Source organism: Gouania willdenowi, chromosome 14 (assembly GCF_900634775.1).
Source record: "Gouania willdenowi chromosome 14, fGouWil2.1, whole genome shotgun sequence".
Taxonomy (NCBI): domain Eukaryota; kingdom Metazoa; phylum Chordata; class Actinopteri; order Blenniiformes; family Gobiesocidae; genus Gouania; species Gouania willdenowi.
In genome coordinates, this window is record NC_041057.1 from 6,469,119 (window position 1) to 6,488,833 (window position 19,715).

Here is a 19,715-nt window from a genome sequence, read left to right on the forward strand (position 1 = left end):
TCTTTTTGGAAAATAATGTACTTCAGATTTAAAGATTTTATGTGTTTTCTAACTGACTTCTGCTTGTTTCAATGTATGTACAGCTTATCTGGAGCCATCTTACAAATGCCATTAATGCAATTGTGTCAGTACGTAATGTAATATAATGACGTGCAACAAATGTCACTGAACGAAATGTTTAATTCATAAGTAATATTCAGTATGTTTCTTTGTGTAGTTGAAAAATATTTTAATATACTCACATGAATATAGAGTTTATAGACAATAACATTGCGTATGGATTTTATAAAGACCGTTGGACAATTAATATCCTTGATATGAATATAAGATATATAAATAATAATAATATCAACTTCAACAATGACATTTACTAGACTTTCTCTTCTAAACATTTTTATTACCTATATTTTTTGTAGGATTTAAAAAATGGTAATACGTCACACTTAATATGATACAATCCCATGTTTTATTGGCTACGATGTGAATTTTTATTTTAAAAATATTTTATTTCCAATATGTTTTTATTGGTAAATATTCACTTTCTAATTGTATTAGATTATTTGAAATAATTCACAAAATAATTTTTTTCTCTTTCCTTTGCATAAGCCATAATTCAGCCAGATACTCAGTGATGAATTTGTAGATTTAACCCTCATGTGCTTTCACTGTGGTTCAGTATGCCAAATGTGTATATATTTATCATGTGTTTGAATGTTTTGTATAGTTTTTGAATCTTGATGTAAACTATTTGTACATCTGGAAGAAAAAAAAAATGTTATTTTTGGTGATAGTTTTACTTTTTTTCGTTTTCTTTGTTAAACAGTGCTGGCTGCTTTGGGTTGACAATATGACGGACTGCAAAATTCTTAAAGTTACAGTTTCAAAAAATAATAATGGATTTAGTGAATAAACTGCCTTTAATGCATCTTTTACAGGAAAAAAACAAAACAAAAGCTATACCATTTTACAGTGAAAGGAGTCAAACTCAAAGAAGTTTTATTACACTCTACATGTTGTGCCAACGCTCAGTATTTATTTCTGAAGTAAATGCTGCTGAGTGATTTTTAAATGCTGCTTTAAATCTTAGACCTGAGTTTTATTTTTATATTGTGTGTCTGTTGGATTTCCCTTTTTTTTTTTTTTTTCTCGCATACACAACACAACCCTATTTTTTACTATTCTCTTTTTTTTTCGTTATGGTTGTAAATGTGTCTGTTTTGTTATGATCAGCTGACTTTTTAAGGCATGGGGTTTATTTTATTTTATTTTTTTTTTGTCTTTATCAAAAGTTTTTTATTTAATCAGACCTTTACAAAGCAAAAGGTGTTTGTCTAAAACTGCATTAATACACTATTTAGTGGGTGAAATGTCAGGTATTGTGAACAAAAAATGTAAATCATTTTTCAAATGATAATCACCTTAAAAGAAATGGAATCTAAAACCAAAAGAAACAACAACTTTATACATTTAAATGTAGCAAATTTGTAGATAATTTTGGTTCCTTTTGCGATTGTTACATTTCCATGTGATTTGTTGCCATCTGTTGGTTAGGATGAGACGTTCACGAACACTAATCATTTGATTCATTACAGCTGGTCATTCTGTTACATGGGTTTGGAACGTATGACCTTTTTTTAAAAAAATAAAATAAATAAAAATCATTTTTGTTGCTTCTGTCGTGAATGGAGAGGACCTTTTGAACACCTTATGAATAAATACATCTTTCTAAGGTAAGGTTTAAAGTGGTTTCTTGATTAATTTTAAACTAATTCGACCTCGTGCAGTTCAGCTGTGAGTAAGTGGGCTCGTGCTGTGAGAGGCTAACGTTAGCCTTAATGTAGCTCTAGCTTAATCAGATACTGTGGAGTAAACGGGTGATAATTGGTGTATTTAGAGACTTAAAATTAAAGTTAACAATGTCGTTCCAGATCTCAAAATAAATGAACGATTTCTAAGACAGTGGTTCTCTTTTCAAACTGTTTTGGGTTAAGTACCCCAAATTTCTCTTAAGTTATGAATCCAGGGGGTTTTTTTTAGGCCGGTGTCACGTACTGAGTTTATAACCCTAAACCTAACATAATCCAATAAACAAATAAAACACGTGTCTGTTCACTTTGTAAACTTAAATGAACAATGTTTTTTGGAGCAAAAATTCATTTTCCGGTAGTGCGCATGTTTGCGCATGCGCAGTATGATGCGCACTCAGTACAAGACACCGGACTCAAAACGGATTTACGGTAGGTATCATTTATGGAGGTGTACGCATTGACGCTCAGAGCCCGATTTTTGATTTGGGGGCCACAAAAGGAAGAAAAAAACCAAAGCTGATTTCTAATTTATTTGCGAGTCAAATATTACGACGGTTGGTGGTACCGAATCATTGACACATACCAATATGTAAATGTGGCCCATTACCCCATACGTGTAATTTTTCAAATGACAACTCCTTCATTAGTTCTCGTTAGATCGGAATTCCAGTTTGGTATGAATACTCTATGAATGAATATGATGATGATTTTTTTTTAAATGGGGCCCGGGGGCCCACCCCCCATTTCCGGTAATTTCCTAATTTATGGGAACATAGTCGTGTAATATATTGTTTCAAAGGTAATTCAACATAGATTACGATCATGCTTCACACATTTCGATTAGGGCCCCATGTGCCCACCCCCTTTTGTCAGCAATTTCCATTAAAGTCGTTTTCTCATTTATTTGCGACAGTTGGTGGTACCGAATCATTGACACATACCAATATATGAATGGAGCCCATTACTCTGTATGTGCCACGGGGCGCCAGGGGGCCCCAATTTCAAATGACTACTCCTCCATTAATGATGCTTGAATCGGGCTGTAATTTGACATTGATATTCTATGAGCAGATGACAAGAGCCTCTCTGAGATCTTTTTGAAAAGTGGGGGATGGGGGCCCACCACTTTTTCCTGTAATTTCTAAATTTATCGAAACATACTTAGGCGTGTGATATATCGTTTAAAAGGTAATTCAACATAGATTACAATTTGTCACACAATTTGATTTGTTTTACTCGGTGGAACCGAGTTATTTGACTGAATTCGCCGGAACGAGGTACATGCTATTTGCCGCTGAGACAGTCTGCGTATCGTTGCTCAAGTCCAAAAAAAAATCAAATTTGAAATGTATTTGTGTTAATATTTACACAGTATTTGTAAGGACATCGCTGCATTCTGTCTGATTTGTTGAGTTGCTTTTTTCATGAATGAATAATGTGGCCCTCAGATCAGACGATCACATTATACTAAGAATATGCACAACTGTAACATTACATCAACTCTTCCCCACCCCTTCCATTGTTCTACCCTGACTCCCTCTTCCCTGTTCCATGAACTGAAAAATACAAGGGTCAGTCCTGACCCAAAACAGGCAGGATATGACCAGAAATTATAAAAACTATAGTAATAAATCTATTCAAGTGGCACTAAATGCTACGTCTTTCCACCTATTTACAAAATGGGATTCTTTCAAAATGCGTTATCACTCATTCATTTCATCATTATGTTCCATAGTTGTTTTTTTTTCATAATATTCTCGACACAATGTTGTAGTTGAACAAAGGGGGGGGGGGGGGTTAGGGTACTTGATTTGAGAAATAAGAGAACCCCTGGCATAGATAATGTGGTTGTAGATAAAATATGTCCATGTGTGCCTTGAATGAACCAGCAGAGGGCGCAGTAGATTAAAAATGAAGGGCAGAGAAAAGCCTGTGATTGTCAGGTAAGGCTGCAGCATCAGCACCACTCTCCTCCAACACTCTCTCTCTCTCTCTCTCTCTCTCTCTCCAGGCATTGGTCCTATACCAGCTAACGCACACACACACACACACAGAGAGAGAGATGATGCAGTGTGTCACAGCTCCTGCATTTCAGCATCTTTTTCACTAAACCCACCGCATAGAATCCTGCAGGTAAGACTCTGTTGATGTCTCACTGCGGCTGTTTTGGTTTCCATGCCCTGCAGCCATAGGCACAGGAGGGATGAATAACAACACATTTATTTCCTCCTCTGATTTCAGTATTTCCATTGACTCTCTTCTGATTAGTTTGTTTTGTTCCTGTAGCTGCATGCACATCCTTCCTATGATTTTATTTACTGTATTTAACATGGCTGCTGCTGTTGTGATGAACATTGTAGCTGCTGATGCTAAGTGAGGTCAGGTGGGAGCCTGTTGGTGTGATGGATGGAGACGCTCAGGTGTCTGACGGTGTTGTTAGTGATCAACCATAGATTAGAGGCTTTGGAGCATGATCCAGCTATGATCCACACAAGAAAAAAAAGGGGGTGGGGGGGGGAATAACTTGAGGAAATTTACCTGAATTTAGTTTAAATAAAAAATTAGGGGTACTTGAACACTTCTCAGGGGTTTCCTGGAAACATTTGTAAATTGAATGCAACATTATAGGTCAGATTTGTACATGCACACAGACGTTTTCCTCATCCATCAATAATAAATCATATCCCAGTCTTTAAAATAGCAACATGAAAAGTTAAAGTTCCAAATCTAGAATGGCCAAAAGCATTAAAAATGGATGAATACAGGCTTAAACGTTATATCCAAGGTTAATGTTGGACCAGACACAGGAAAAAAAGGTTTAAACGTCATGGGAAAACACAGCGTTAGTCAATGGTTTGATTTGAAAATTCATTCTTGCATATCTAACCACCAGAAATCAACTTTTTCCATTGGAAACCTCAATAATTTGATCAATTTGAGTCCATTTTATTTGTGTCTTGACATAAATTGGAGAAAAAGGCTACATTTACATTTTTTTGGAGTTTCCTTTGATGAACCTGAACAACCTCAGGCACTGAAAAAGCATTTGCGATCAGTTTTAATTACTTTCACACACTTACTGTCTACAGACCCTTTTTTTGCTATAGAGGTTTAAGGAAAATATAAGAAATGAGGTTTAAAAAAAATAGGAAGTGATGGAGGCCTTTCCTGATTTCTAATAATCAGGTTGTCCTTGAAGCTTTGGTGGGCTTCAAGTTTTCCCCCCGACTCGGTGTTTTAGGCAGTACGTTAGATTATAGCAGTGATTTCCAACCTTTTTTGGGTCTTGACCCAATTTTTATATCACAGATTTCTGGCGACCCCAAATACTTTTTTCTAAAATTAGTTTTTGATCAAGTTTGTTTTACTGTGTACCAAATAGAGAGTAGCCAAGGACAACCTCAGATATAACATTTTATTTGAACTAGATTTATATTTGAGAAAGTGAAAGTATAGAATGCAGTTAATATTACAATTAAGATTGTGCGTTGTGTTTTAACTGGAAAAAGAACAAGGATAATAATAATAATAAAAAAAAAAAAAACTATGTAAAAATATATTGTTAATCAGTAATTCCAGGCAACCTCGATTAAATTTCAGATGAACCCACATGGGGTCGTGACCCCAAGGTTGAAAAACCCAGCATTATAGTGTGAGAGTTATTCTACAGAAAAAAATACAAAATGTACACAATTACCAAGAGCACACGGAGAAATACACAAAAACAATACAAAAACACAAAATGACTGAAAAAATAACAAAATGACAACACATAAAAAAACAACAACAAATAAAACAGACACAAAACAATAAAAACACTCAATTTGGAGGGAAAAAAACACACAAAATGACTCCAACGATACACAAAAAGATAACAAAATTAAAAAAAAGACTGGAACACACAAACCATGTCCTATTACACAACAATAACATCAAAAATCATAGAAAAACATGACACCAAGGTTGAAAAAGACGGTATTATAGTGTGAGAGTTTTCAACAGTGAGGTTGGAACTATAAATTATTCTTTAGACAAAATGATACAAATTTACACAATTACAAAGAACACACGCTTAGAGAAAAAATACACAAAAAAGTAGACAAACACACACAATTACAGAAAAATTAACACGTAAAAAAACTCCAACAACACAAAAACCCCATCTCATCACACAATAATAGTCAATAACACCAAAAATCATAGAAAAACATAAACCCCAAGGTTGAAAAACATGGTATTATAGTGTGAGAGTTTTCAGTGGTGAGGGAGGAACTAAAAGTTCTTCTATGTGAGTGTTTAAAGTATATTTAAAGCAGGATGTCTGGATCCTATGGTCCATTTTGAGTTGATTTTATTCTGTCCGATCTCCTTTCATTGATGTTAACGTACTGACTGACATCCCATTGAAGCACGGCAGCAGATCTCATCATGGCCTCGTGTGCATGTGCTGTGCTAGCTGTTCTAGGTGCTGATGCATGTGTGATTGATTCATTACATCTGACCTCTGCTTCGTATGAGCAGCGATCAATTCTGCAGATCACTGCCAGAAAAGCCACTCCTCGCACAGTGTGGGGCTAATTCTTTGTGTGTTTAGGGCCTGGTGTGTGTGTGTGTGTGTGTGTGTGTGTGTGTGTGTGTGTGTGTGTGTGTGTGTGTGTGTGTGTGTGTGTGTGTGTGTGTGTGTGTGTGTGTGTGTGTGTGTGTGTGTGTGTGTGTGTGTGTGTGTGTGTGTGTGTGTGTGTGTGCGTGTGTGTGTGTGTGCGTGTGTGTCTCTGCAGGTATAAGAGAGTTTGCCACACGGCACAATGGTGCAACCTGCAAGGTCATTTTATAGGTCACAGTTGAGGACGAGAAAGGAGGCGTGATAAGCAAATGGAGGAAGGGAGGGAAGAGGTGTCACATCTATAGTTTTGTTATTTTTTTGCTTATGTTTGCCATGTGTGAGTGAAAAGTCAAAAGTGGAAAAGCCAACAAAAAAAGAACAGAATTGTCGTGTTTTAAGTAAAAATGCAGCAAACTTGAGCGTACAAAGGAAATCAATGGGTAACGCATGCTTTTGCACTGCTTTTGTCTGAAAGGTGATAATGAGTTGGTAGAAGCTCCTCCCCCTGCAGTCACAGAACCCCCCCCTAAAGCACGCCCCCCACTCTTGACATCGACACACCCCTACATTCACTCATACAGTCTACCAGCGTGCTGAAACAACATGAAAGAACCTGTAATAACACTGCTGGTGCATTATACATACTCATATTTGAATGAAAAATCACAATAGTACCCTTAACCAGTGATTCTCAACCAGGGGTATGTGTACCCAAAGGGCTTACAGGGGCAGATTGCAGGTGGTACTCTGAAACATTTATCCATCGATTTCAAAATAATAGGAAAATGTTCCGAGTTCCTTTTTAGACTGTTTTTTGGGCAAATTCACCTAAACTAAAATAATATGTACTGTGTACAAGGCCATGTGTGTATATGTCTTCTTTTTTTTAATGCTGTTTCATTTTATTTTATATTTCTGCTGCTGAAACTGTGCATATTTTCCCTTTTTGGGACTAATAAAGGTTATCTTTATATTTGTATTGCTGAATAAAATACTGTCCTTTCTTGCAATTTATTGAAAGAGGATTAATTTATGCTGTAAAAGCCATTTAATCACACTTCTGACTTTAGGAGACATTATTTATTGAGCTAAATTCTACAAAAGAGCCAATATTTACTACCCAATGAAGTAATCACCTGAAAGTTGCTTTAATATTTTTAATTTGATGTATTATTTTGAGTTTAAGCCTTGGGAAACAAATAGAACAGCATATAAAATTGCAGTGGGGGAACTTCTGAGATGAAGAACGGCTACACGTGATTTGACAAAGTTGCAAAATGGAGTTACACGGGATGAAAAAAGAAAAAGGTCAACCTAAACTGTGTTTTGGAAGCCAATCTGACCTGTGGTGTACCTTTCTACACCTTAAAATAAAATTAATAAGCTACGATGCAATGTAAACAATGAGAGTGAAAGAATCTGATATGTATTCCCTCACATCTTTGAAAGTATTTTTTTTTTGCATTTTTAATTCTATCTTGCTCACCTCTTGGTGATCCTTTGCATGTTCTCCCTCCCCCCACACCCCCCAGGCTTTTCCTTTACACATGCACACACACATTTTTACTCATTACAATACTCAATAGTCACCCCCCCCACCCCCACCACCCACCACCTTTTCCAATCCATCCTTCCTTTACTCACTGCACCATCATTCATTTCTGTCGCCTTTTGTGTCTGCACAGCTTTGCATCCGAAATGTACATCACATCACACTCCTCCTTTCTTTGTCCAAATGCTGAACACTTTCACTCCCCAGACATGCAAGAGTTAACAGGAGTGAGGCTAGTGGGTGGGTGGGTGGGTGCAGGGGCTTTGCTAATAACAATGCGGTGCCGCCACCACCACCAGCAGCAGCAGAAGCAGCCATAAGCAGACAGCCTTCCCTCTCTCCTCCTGCACACCAGCCCATAATGATATCATCTGTTTAAAATGCTGAGTCCCACATTTATAGATTCATCTCCTTCCCCTAAAAAAAAAAAAAAAAAAAGTCTGGGCCAGTTATTGTATTTTTATTTGCATATTTTTTTAAAGCTGAATTCATTTTTCTTTTCTTTTTGTTTTTGGTAAATCAGCATTGTGTTCCATCATTCAGTTGTAGATCATTGCCAAGATAGATACAGTTAAGCAAGCCAAAAGTGGAGAATTATTCCCTATAAAAAACAACTAAAGGATGAAATAATCTGTATTTTTCTGGTGTGTGTGTGTGTGTGTGTGTGTGTGTGTGTGTGTGTGTGTGTGTGTGTGTGTGTGTGTGTGTGTGTGTGTGTGTGTGTGTGTGTGTGTGTGTGTGTGTGTGACAGTAACGTGCAAACATTCCTCAGTGAATACCATCTCTTTGTCTGTTTTCCTGCTGCAGTGACTTCACAGTGTGTGTTTCTGTGCCTGAAGGTGACGTTGGTGTTTCCTTGGTGTTTAATTTGACACATAAATAAGTTCACGGCTCCAGCTCACACCTGCAGTGGAAATTGACACTTTATTTGGTGTTTTTGAGCACTTTTTTTCTCTTTATTTTTTTAACATTTGCGCGAAAATATGTGAAAACCGAGCACATTTACACATTTTTCCCGTATTGCCTCTGCTAATAAATCTTATTTATGGCCAAATGTGATTTTTTTTTTTTTTTTTCCATCCAACTCACAGGTAGCATTGACACTGCCAGTCTGCGAGCAGGAGCTGAATAAATCCGTTTTTTATTGCAGATGATTGGATTTTTAATATTTTTCATTTGGTTTGATTAGATTTCCTGTTCTGACCTCAGAGCCTTAAGAATCCAGTTATAGAACCCCAGATCAGAGAGAATGAGTTCCCCAGGGTACAAACCATGACCCATTGTGAGCATGTGGAGTGTGTGTGCGTGTGTGTGTGACAGATGGTTGAGCTGCACTGAGGAGGATTATTTGGGGAGTTGCAGTTTACTGGTGGAATCCCTGAGAAGGAAAATGGGAGTGTGTTATGGATATAGCCGTTTGAGCATGTGATGTGATATCAGCCAAGATCTCCTAGTACTCTAATATGGAGTACATGCACTTAATTTTGGTTTACTAGTGCATGAGTACACTTTACGAGTGAAGAAAGTGTCAATAGTGAAAGGAAACGTGTCACTAATACTTGTGAGTCTTAGATGCTTTTATTTTGTTGAATATGCTATCAAAATATAACACTATATGGAGTGCAGTTTTTTTGCAATGGCTATGCACCACTCACCAGCCCTCCCTAAGGTAGGGCAAGCTAATTTTATTAGAAGGAAACCCAAACCCAATTTTTTTCAACCTTAGGGTTGTGACCCCACATGGAGTCGCCCAAAATTCACATGGAGTTGCCTGAAATAATTCAAGTAATTGATAAAAAAAAAAAAAAAAATGTCTGATGAAAGTGATATTTTTTTTTTTTTTTTTTAAATCATTATTTTTCAAATTAACTGTCTTCTATACTTTTACTTCCTCAAATATAAATCTAGTTAAATAGAAATATTAAAGAGTTAAAAAATACCTAAGCTGGTCCTTGTAACAGAGTATAACAAAAAATAATTCCAGAGAAAGAAAAAAAAAAAAGACTCTGGGGTTCCAGAATTGTGTGATATCAAAGTAAGGTTACAAACCAAAAAAGGTTGGGAACCACTACCCTAACCCAACAGGGGAGAGGGAGTTAGGGAGGGGCATTAGAATGAAGGAAGGAAGGATTTACGCTTGTGCTAAAACAAAGCCTTAGGTCTACTAGTACTAGTCGTAAAACTAGTCCTACTTGTAGACTACAAACAGTCTACTAGTACTACTATTTTGAGTGTAATGTACTACTAGTAAACACAAATTTTGTGTTTCTCGTAAAGGCTTTTGTCGCACTAGTGTACGAGTAGACCTTACGAGTAAAGAAAAATCATCTACTAGTAGATCATTTTGTGTTATACTAGTAGTACTAGCAAAGCTTTGACTTTCTACAAATAACATACAGTATTTTAAGTCTAGTACTACATGGAACATGATGATGTTTCACTTGTAAGGTTGAACTCGTGCACTCGTGTGTCAAAAACCATTACTAATATAATGCTTCCTTAGTGTATTACTAGCTACTCTACACTAATATCACTGATATCCATGTTCAGCTTCCCATAGTGGGTATCTTACCTTTACACATGTGATGGTGTGGGAGCATCAATGCAGTGGTGAGACAAAGGGAAGCTAATGGAAGATCAGAGTAACTCAGGGGAAAGACTTTTTACTTGAAAAAAAAAAAAAAAAAAATGAAGAGAAAAGGGTTTATTTGTGTCTATGGAGCACAGGTGTGGTCAACATCTGGTTAGATTGAAACCAGCTAAGGGACACTAATGGTTCTGTCACACTACACCAAGCTTGCGAGCTAGGTCAGCTGACCCCTAATGCCTCAGTGGGGGTATCAGCGGGAGGACAACACTACTGTTGCAGGGTTGGGCTTTTCACTCCCTGAGAATAAATCTTGTAGCAGAATGAATGTGAAAGCGCTAGATCTCGCCTCTTAGGATGACTTTCCTCAATCGAGATTTTAGCTATTTCGGTTAACAATGTGCAGCTGACGACGATGGGAGGAGAAGGAATGGATGATTTGAGCTTAGTCTTCACTAAGCTTTATCCTGCTGGAAGTGTCTAACTGAATAGAATACAAGCAAGTGCTGAGGTTTTCATTTTCTTCCAAAAAAAATCAACGACAGGAGGATTTTTATAGCTTTGGGATAAGGTGCAAGGATGCTCAAGGGTGATGTCATTATGGAGATCAATTACACACATACGACGACGATACAAAAAGGCTTGGGTTGTGTAACAATCCCAGGATTTTCCTTTTTTAAAGATAATTCAAAACAACAAAAAATTGAAAATCCTACAATGATTTTAATCGCGTCAAGTAGAAACAACTCGGGAATTATAAATTATGTAACAGAGCATGTCAACGTTTAGTCTTTGTTCGGCGTTCCCTTGTCACTTTTGCTTCTATTTCAGTGTGTTGGAATGTACCTCGCCATAAAAGAGTGTGCCTATAGATGAGAAGGAGATGGGACTGTAGGGAATGTGTGTGTGTCTCTCTCTCCAGGGACCACAGAGCTATAAAACCTGTCTGCTCTCCAGTGGGGGGAGGAGTGGAATAGAGCAAAGTGCCAAAGACAAATGGTTAGTGTAATAACCACGTGCTGCAGGACCAACAACAAAGATGCTCAACAAAAGCCGTGAGAGCTGTTGGTTGAAAAAACAGACGTTCACAAATAGTGTATTTGGGACAAATTTAGAAACAAGTTGAGTAATTTCACAATAATTAATTCCAGCAAGTTCTTTTTGTCTTTTTGAATAATATGCTAAGGTTTCATTTATTCACACATTTTTCAGTACTTTTACTTTGATCTTCTGACTTGTTTCGACTGTCAACTGCTAGTCTTCTTCAGAGGCGTCTGCTGATCGCTTTGATGTTTCCTTGGCTTCCGCATAATAATTCTAGCGTTAGTTTTGTCTTCTTTTTTAATAATATGTTAAGGTTTCATTAATTCAAACGTTTTTCAGGAAATTGACTTTGATCTCCTGTCATGTAACTGCCAGTCTTCTTCAGAAGCGTCTGCTGGTTGCTTTGATGTTTCCTTTACTTCTGCATGATAATTCCAGCAAGTTATTTACGTCTTCTTTTTGAATACTATGTTAAGGTTTCATTCATTCACACGTTTTTCAGGACTTTTTCTTTGATCTCCTGAGATGTTTCAACTGTCAACTGCCAGTCTTCTTCAGAAGCATCTGCTGATCGCTTTGATGTTACCTTGACTTCCGCATGATAATTCCAGCAAGTTCTTTTTGTCTTTGTTCTGGAATTTGCAAGTTAATGTGTACCCTTACATCTAATGTATTTAGTTTCTAAAACCAATAGGCGCTCGATTATTTTTATTTATTGAGTTTATTTCCGACATGGTTGCATTCACAGAAGTTTTGTTACTCCTTTTTTATTTTATTTATTTTTTGTCCATGCCGAAAAAGGAGACGAAAGAAGAAGTTTGCTTATACAAGTCCCGTCCCCTGTTTTGAACACAGAAAATTGACATCAAAGCTTGTCTGTCTGGTCAAACAGTCTTAGGTTGTTCTGAACACAATTTCATTTTTTTTATTTTTATTTTTTTATAATTTTATAATATGAAAAGCTTTTAAGAAGCAGTCTACTATGTGCTCATTGTTTCATCTTGCACAAATATCTACTCTAATTATGAGCCACTTTCTCAGGCTGGGTTAAACGTACCCTGACAAGCAGACTTGCCCAACGTCTGCCATTTGTCTGCCCACGTGCATGTGTTTGCCATTCAAATCAACCATTTCTAATATTATGTCTGTTGTGTGGATGCCTTTATATTTCCCATGTGTGGGTGGTGTTAGCGTGTAAGAGTTTAGCTAGCGCTGCAAATATAATGTTTGAGCTGTGAGCGTGAAAGCCAAAAGCATGACCTTCAGTACTGTCTCGTCTCTTTTCAAGCAGACCTGTTTTTTTTTCTGATGGAAGATACAGAGGGTCAGGACAGGGCTTCTTCGGTTTCTATGGTAACCAAAGCAGGACACTTCAACATTCCCATTGGTTTTGCACCCTGCTGTTGTTGTTGTTTATCTCAGGGGAGTTCAGACTTGCTAGCAATCACACCTTGAATCCTCCCATCAACTGGAACAACCCCTGATGCATTTTCACTCATGGCACTTCAACAAACATTTATGCAGTAATAATACATCATACCGGTGATGTTTGGCAAGGTGTGCTTACTACTGTTAATACTAATATTAATAATAATGATGTGTTTCGTTGGTAGAGCACTTCACAAAGCATAATAAAACAGAAAAAGCAAATAATGAAGATTATAATATCGGTACTTGGTTAAAAAAGAAAAAAAAAAGTGGGTAGTAGAGCAAATTATTCCAAAAATGTACGTCTTTAGCCTTGTATAGGGGTTTTTGTTGTCTCTGAGGTTTTGGGGGAGGACGTTCCAGAGGGGGTGGGCAGGGATGTCATCCCAGGTCCAATTCTTGGAGAGAAAATTTGCACTTAATGCACGGAAATCTTTGGAGAAAATGTGTTTTTGGAGCTTTTCAGAAATTGAAGTTAGTGCGAGTAAATGGCTTTGGATTAAAGGAGAAGGATCTTCAATTGGATTTGCAGAGGGATGGAGAAACAGTGAAGTTTCTAGACTAGGACTGCAGTGATGGGTGTTTAAGGAGTGTGGTTGTTCTACCATAAAGGACAATATTACAGTAGTCAAGTCTAGGTTTAATAACAGTGTAAGTGAGGATGTCAGAAAGCCTTTTTAAAGATATGGTTTGTGTGTTTTTGGATTATTATCAAAAAAAGATTTAGTTTGTGAGGAGAGAGTTGGTATTGACATTAAACTACTTTCTTTTTACCTGATCAATCATATCAGACAAAAAAAGAAAAGACAAAAATGACCACAGCTAGTATAATACTAGAAAGGCAGCTCGGAGAAGGAAGATTAGAAACTTCCCCTATCCAGTCTGAGAACCTTCTGCATGGGATTTTCATGTTATCCTAACACAGAGGTGGGAAAATCTATCACAGTGGAAGCCACAAAAATATGATTGTCTGATCCGAGGGCCACATTATCAATATTAATGTCAGCATTTAGAATAATGATTGATTTCTGTTTTGTTTTTTTGGTTTTTTGTTGGTTTTTTGTGCATTTATGTGTTTTTGTTGTCATTTGTTCCTTTTGTGTATTTTGATTGTAATTTTGCTATATTTTTCTGTCGTTTTTGTGTTTTGCTGCTGTTTTGTATGTTTTTCAGATGTTTATTTGTGATCATCTTGTATGTGTTTATGGAGAAATTTTATGTTTACTTGTCATTCATGTATTTTTACTTACTTTTTGTTTATCGTTGCCATTCATCTTGTTGTTCTTGTTGTCATTTTGTGTATTTTTGCTGTCATTGTATATGTTTTTGTATTCATTTTGTGTATTTATGGTGTTTTTTTGTTTATTTTTTCTGCCATTTTATGTGTTTACATTGATAGGCCCTGAAATCCCTCATTGGAGCACTTCTAATTGAAACACCTGACACCCACCTTCCACTTTTGCAATAGATCGAACAGTATTATTATTATTTTTTTTTTTTATTCAATAACAGAGATTAAATGAGTTTAAACCTTCAGTCTACTGTCCTCTTGTGTTGATGGATTTTTTGGCTTTGATGTTTTCAGATATGCTATTTGGCAGAAAGCTGCTTATTCCTATTCAACTGTGACCGAGTTTAGCGTTCAGCCAGGACTGCTGTCATCAGCACAAGCTCCAGCACTCCATCAGTGCCATAATTGATCTTCCAGTACGTCCTTTCAGAGAAGTCTCGCTCTGTCCTCCCCTCCTCCTGCCACCTTGCTCTTTCCCTGCCTGCCTTTGATCCTGTCTGTGCAATTTTATAATTGCACAGAAAGAAAAAAAAATACTGCAAGCGTATTAATATCGTAATTGATCAATAATTCAACTTAACATCATTTTGCATAGAGACTATCTATAAATTCTTATGAGGTGATCTTTTAAATGTTTATGCTATCCAGGCTTTTTTGGTTAGTGTTTATAATTTTAATGTATTGATATTTGTACCACAGGAAAGACACATCTGCTAATAACATTGAAAAGATTATTGAATAGGTGTGTGAAAATGTTATGACAATGTCAGTTTAATACCCTACTTTTTGTAGGATGTTTTGATGGGAACTGCATTGCATTCACTTACTTTAAATTATACTCATGTAAGCAAAATCTTCTCCCTGCTGGGTAAAGGGATATATTTGATTAAAATTCTGTTTTTAAGAATTTGGTTCAAGGCAAAGATAGAAAAATTTTTTGTAGAATTTGGAAGAAACACCCAGAGGCACGTGCTCTCAAACACTTAAGATTGTATAGCACTCAACACACTGACTACGTACTTTCGAAATACTCTCACTCAATGGCTGCCTTTTCATCATTTGCTAAATCTGCTCTGGAGTCTGAGCCATGGTCTTGACCTAATCAGCACATATGCAAAATGCATGTTGAGTAAGCTAGGACCTACCGAACTAGGAATCAGACCATCACTGAATCATTGATGTTTCTTCTCCTTGCATATGATGTGCCATGCATGTATTTGAAATGTGTTTTTGCAAAATGAGCAACTCATTTTAGCTTGATGGTATTGTATGGTATGGTGTGAGAAGTATGCATCCTCAGCATCTAATTACAATAAAACTGAATGTAATTCACAATCACACGACTCATCCATCCTCACTTTATATTGACCTGAATTGTTCTGTACACACATCACATCACATTTACTGAATAACATAGTTTTGAACACAATCTTTTTATAGTTTTATATTGTATCGTATTGCATAGTGTGTCATAGAAGCTGATCTTGTTGCTCCAGCTCAAACTGTGCGACTCAGACGCAGAGCCCGATTGTGCGCAGCTCACGATTCACGTTCTCACACTGTATAGACCGACACTCTGACACGATCTGACTGCTCACACTGTACGTTCATACACGAGACGTCAGGGTCTTGTTTCTGGAAATGCAACATACAAATTAGAAGTAGAAGAAGAAGAACACTGAAGCGTCACCATTAAAACAGACGAAAAGGGAAAACCCGGAAGTGGAGAGATGCTCGCAAATCTCAGCAAAAAGAGCTTTAAAAAAGAAAAGATGGCGACGTGATGGACCAGGAGCTGGCTGGACAGACGTGAGCAGTACAATCCGTCAATTATACAGTGGTCCTACGGTGTTCGCGCATGTGCAGTGTGAGCATTTACGATAAGACTTCCGTGGCACTGCTTCAAATGTGCGATACCCTCACGAGGAGCGACTGTACAACCTACGATTGCTGATTGGTAGCTGGTCGTGAGGTGTTAATCACTTCTCGTGACCCCATGTATACTACACGATGCACAACACACAATTTAGCAGAGACTCGCACGATCCCACAAAATAGTCGCACGAGTCAAAAATTGGCTCAAAATTTGCCAAAAATTGCACAGTGTATGTCTGCCTTAAGTACACTGTAAGCAAATCAGTTCTTAAGTAACTTCAGTGACTAGCTGCAATGTTTGTCAATCATTTCTATTGGAAATTTCTTAATTTTCCATTTTGACATAGATATTAAGTTATTTGGTTAACTTTGTAATGGTAAATGAGAATCATTTTCAGCACTGTTGCAATTTTGTAATATTTCCTATTATCTTTTATTTCACAGACGAAGAGGCTGCCATATCCTGAAAAATATCACCAGCAAAAGCTTTCACGAGTTGTCCAAGAGAATTTGGGAGTTAAGAGGAAACTGATCTCATGAAAATACTTTTTGCTTCTGGATTATTAAACAGAAGTGACATAGTCCTCGAAGGGGAAGTTTAGCAAGTAGGGAGACAGCTTTTGTGACCTTTTAAATGGCTGCAGTTATTTTTGCCTGAAACATCTTTCCAACATGAGTATCCCGAGCAGATTCCAAGGGCTGGGAGTGAATCTTCAGCCAAGAGAAAATAATGGCCATAAATCCCAGATGCAGTTTGCTCACTCTGGGGATGATAATGCCAATCAATTGTCTACCAACAGTGATCAGAAAGAACAAAGTATGTTTGAGGACAACGGGTACAACACCACCTGCATTCCCCCATTAGTCTCTCAGACTGAGTCTCCAGGGAAAATTGTTATCTGGGGTTCTGAGCAGCAATGTGTGGAGCGTGGCTTCGGAGACTGCCAGGAAATACACACATTTTTGAGAAGCAGAACTCTAGAAGATAATGAGGATGAGGATGATGCAGGAAGTATTGGGGAAGGAAAAGATGAGAGTCCAATGTCTATTTCTTCAAGTTCGACTGCCAGCTCTGCTTCCGTTGGCGTGAGGAGAGATAACAATGACGGCAACAGAGTGCAGAGCAGGATACAGAGGGGCAGAGAGGCACAGAGAAACATGACTTGTCACAGCACCGAAGAACTGGACACCTGTCTGACAGGGCAAATGGAGTCAACGGACACCAGGCAAGGAAGAGACAGATATAGGGCCGGCCTTAAGGAATCAAAATCTGAGACAAATGTATTTGTCTCCAGCCTGTCGGCTGCTACCCTCAGTGGAAGTCTTTCTAGTGCTTTAGATGGCAATGGAAAAGCTTTTGTATCTCAATCCATGTATAAAACTAACCAGTATCCTAGTGTCAACAACACTACCTCAGTCCAAACCAGACAAAGGGCAGCCCCTGCAGATGCTGTTCAGAATTCACCTCTAATGCATCCTCAGGAGACACAAGAGTACCCTCTCTACAGCAGCCAGGATTGGACTCAAGATGAAGGTGGTCACTTCCGGAATGGACAGTCCTCTAAAGATGGGTTGGGCCACAGGAGAAAAGCTGGTTTTGAGGAAAGAGTGCTGCCACGGCGACAACAGCTTGTCAGGCCTCTTTGTCAGACCGAGATGGGAAGAGCAAGAAGTTTACCAGAGTCAAACAGTCCGCAAACTGGGATAGCACAACCTACATCCGTCACACACAATCAAGCTTTACACAGTAACGGTTCAAACAGAAAGTTCACAAAATCATCCTTGCGCGAGCCTTCCGATTTCTCTCATCTGTACAACACATCTGTAGCCTCCCAACTCAGACAGCCCAATCCGGTGTACCAGAGGGAGGCTCCACATGTGGAAAACCAGCCAGCAGCAACAGCGGAATGTAGCTCCAGCCCACCAAAACCTTCCACCTTGGAGAAGAGACCTCAGACTCAACTTACGTACAGAAGGAACTGCTCTAGTCCCAATAGGTCTGGTATTGATTCCAGGTCATCTACTCCTCCTCACTCTCCCCTCAGGACACCCCAGGACTCACCACGCAGGCAACCCACAATGTACCTCATCTCCAGGAACGTCTCTGGAGTAGCTAGACACATCCCTACGGGATGCAACCCTGCCATACCAACCTCAGCTCAGGGCTATGGAAACAGTTGCTTGAGAGCACCAATTAAAACTAATATAAGCACAAGTGGAATCCCCAAAGCACCTCTTAATAACCAGCGAAGCTCTACCATCTCAAGCCACAGTTCCCCTAAAGAGAGCACCCCTTCACCTAAACTCAAACCTAAAGGTGTTCGTCCAAAAATCATTACCTCTGTCCGAAAGAACCCTCAGTTTAAGCCCCAAGCTGCCGAAGGACCTTATCAGGTATCCTCTCTACCATCCAGGCTCTCAACTTATTCCCAAAGCAAAACAGCGAGCACTCTCAAGGACTCAAGAAAGGAGCCTTCTAAGACCGATGCAGAAACCAGCGGCTCCCCAGTACTTAGTGCCTCTAATCTGCTTTATGATAAATATCGTCAAGAGATGCAGAACAACAGTTTTCCATCAGGAATGCTGATCAGAACCATCAGGGCTCCAGGACACATGACCAGTGCTCCTCCTGCACATGCACACAGTCACACTGCGCCACCCAAACTGGGAAGCAAGGGAGAGAACTTCTATGAGGATCCATCAGAGGTAAGATTTAGACTTAACCACAGAAACATAGTTTAACAGCACTGCCAATTAGTAAGCAGAATCCATTTTGTATGTTTTTTTGTTTCATCATGTAAAATTACATTAATTTCTACCCTGAATGTTAATTTCTTGGAATCCTATTCTACCGTCTTTGAGCAGCTATGTATTATTGATCAGTCATCTGCATCTCATTAGTAGAGACGCTCATTATCACTTTGAAATCATTGCTTATCAGGGCTTGAGGCTGCGACCAAATTCGTCACATATGCAAGTATTTTTTCAGTGTGCGAGCAAAAATTTCATCTGGTCGCATCTGTGCGAGTGCGGAGGGTGACCTTATTTCGAAAATCCAAAAGGAGGAAACGTGGAGTTACCGTAGCAACAGAGCGCTTGGGGGCATCTTCTTTTAAAATTATTGAAAATAAATGACCTGTCATTTTACTGTCATCACTGGAAAAGTTTGTTTGGAGCCCTGCTTATTGATCCTTATTAAATCACTTCACTTGGAATGCAAACCTAGGCTGTATGGGAAATAAATAATTAATTATTGCCCAACCTACAGGGACGAAACAATTCAAATCTTGTTTATGTTTATATGGCATTGCTTGTTTTAGCACACCTTCGCGCTGTTGGGAGACAACAGTACTCAGCAGTTACATTTATGGTAATTAGGTTCCCTGCAGCATGGTGTTTTGTATTCTTTCGGCTCTAATTAAAGATGATTTGTTTTCCGCCTGATCACACTGTTCATTGCTTGTACTCATGATGATCTGAAATGATCTGAGACAAAGCTATCGTAAATAGTTATAGTGATAGCAATA

The 19,715-nt window shown here is 38.2% G+C and overlaps 1 protein-coding gene across 1 annotated transcript in view; it reads left to right on the top strand.

The window, feature by feature from the left end:
- The first annotated feature begins 3,834 nt into the window (after nucleotides 1-3,834).
- mtus2a (microtubule associated tumor suppressor candidate 2a) overlaps nucleotides 3,835-19,715 on the top strand; it is a 48,680-nt gene continuing 32,799 nt past the window's right edge. The window contains 2 exon segments of the mRNA XM_028467652.1: nucleotides 3,835-3,941; nucleotides 16,633-18,894. Of these exon segments, the coding sequence (XP_028323453.1) occupies nucleotides 16,861-18,894 (2,034 nt within the window). The 5' untranslated portion in view covers nucleotides 3,835-3,941; nucleotides 16,633-16,860.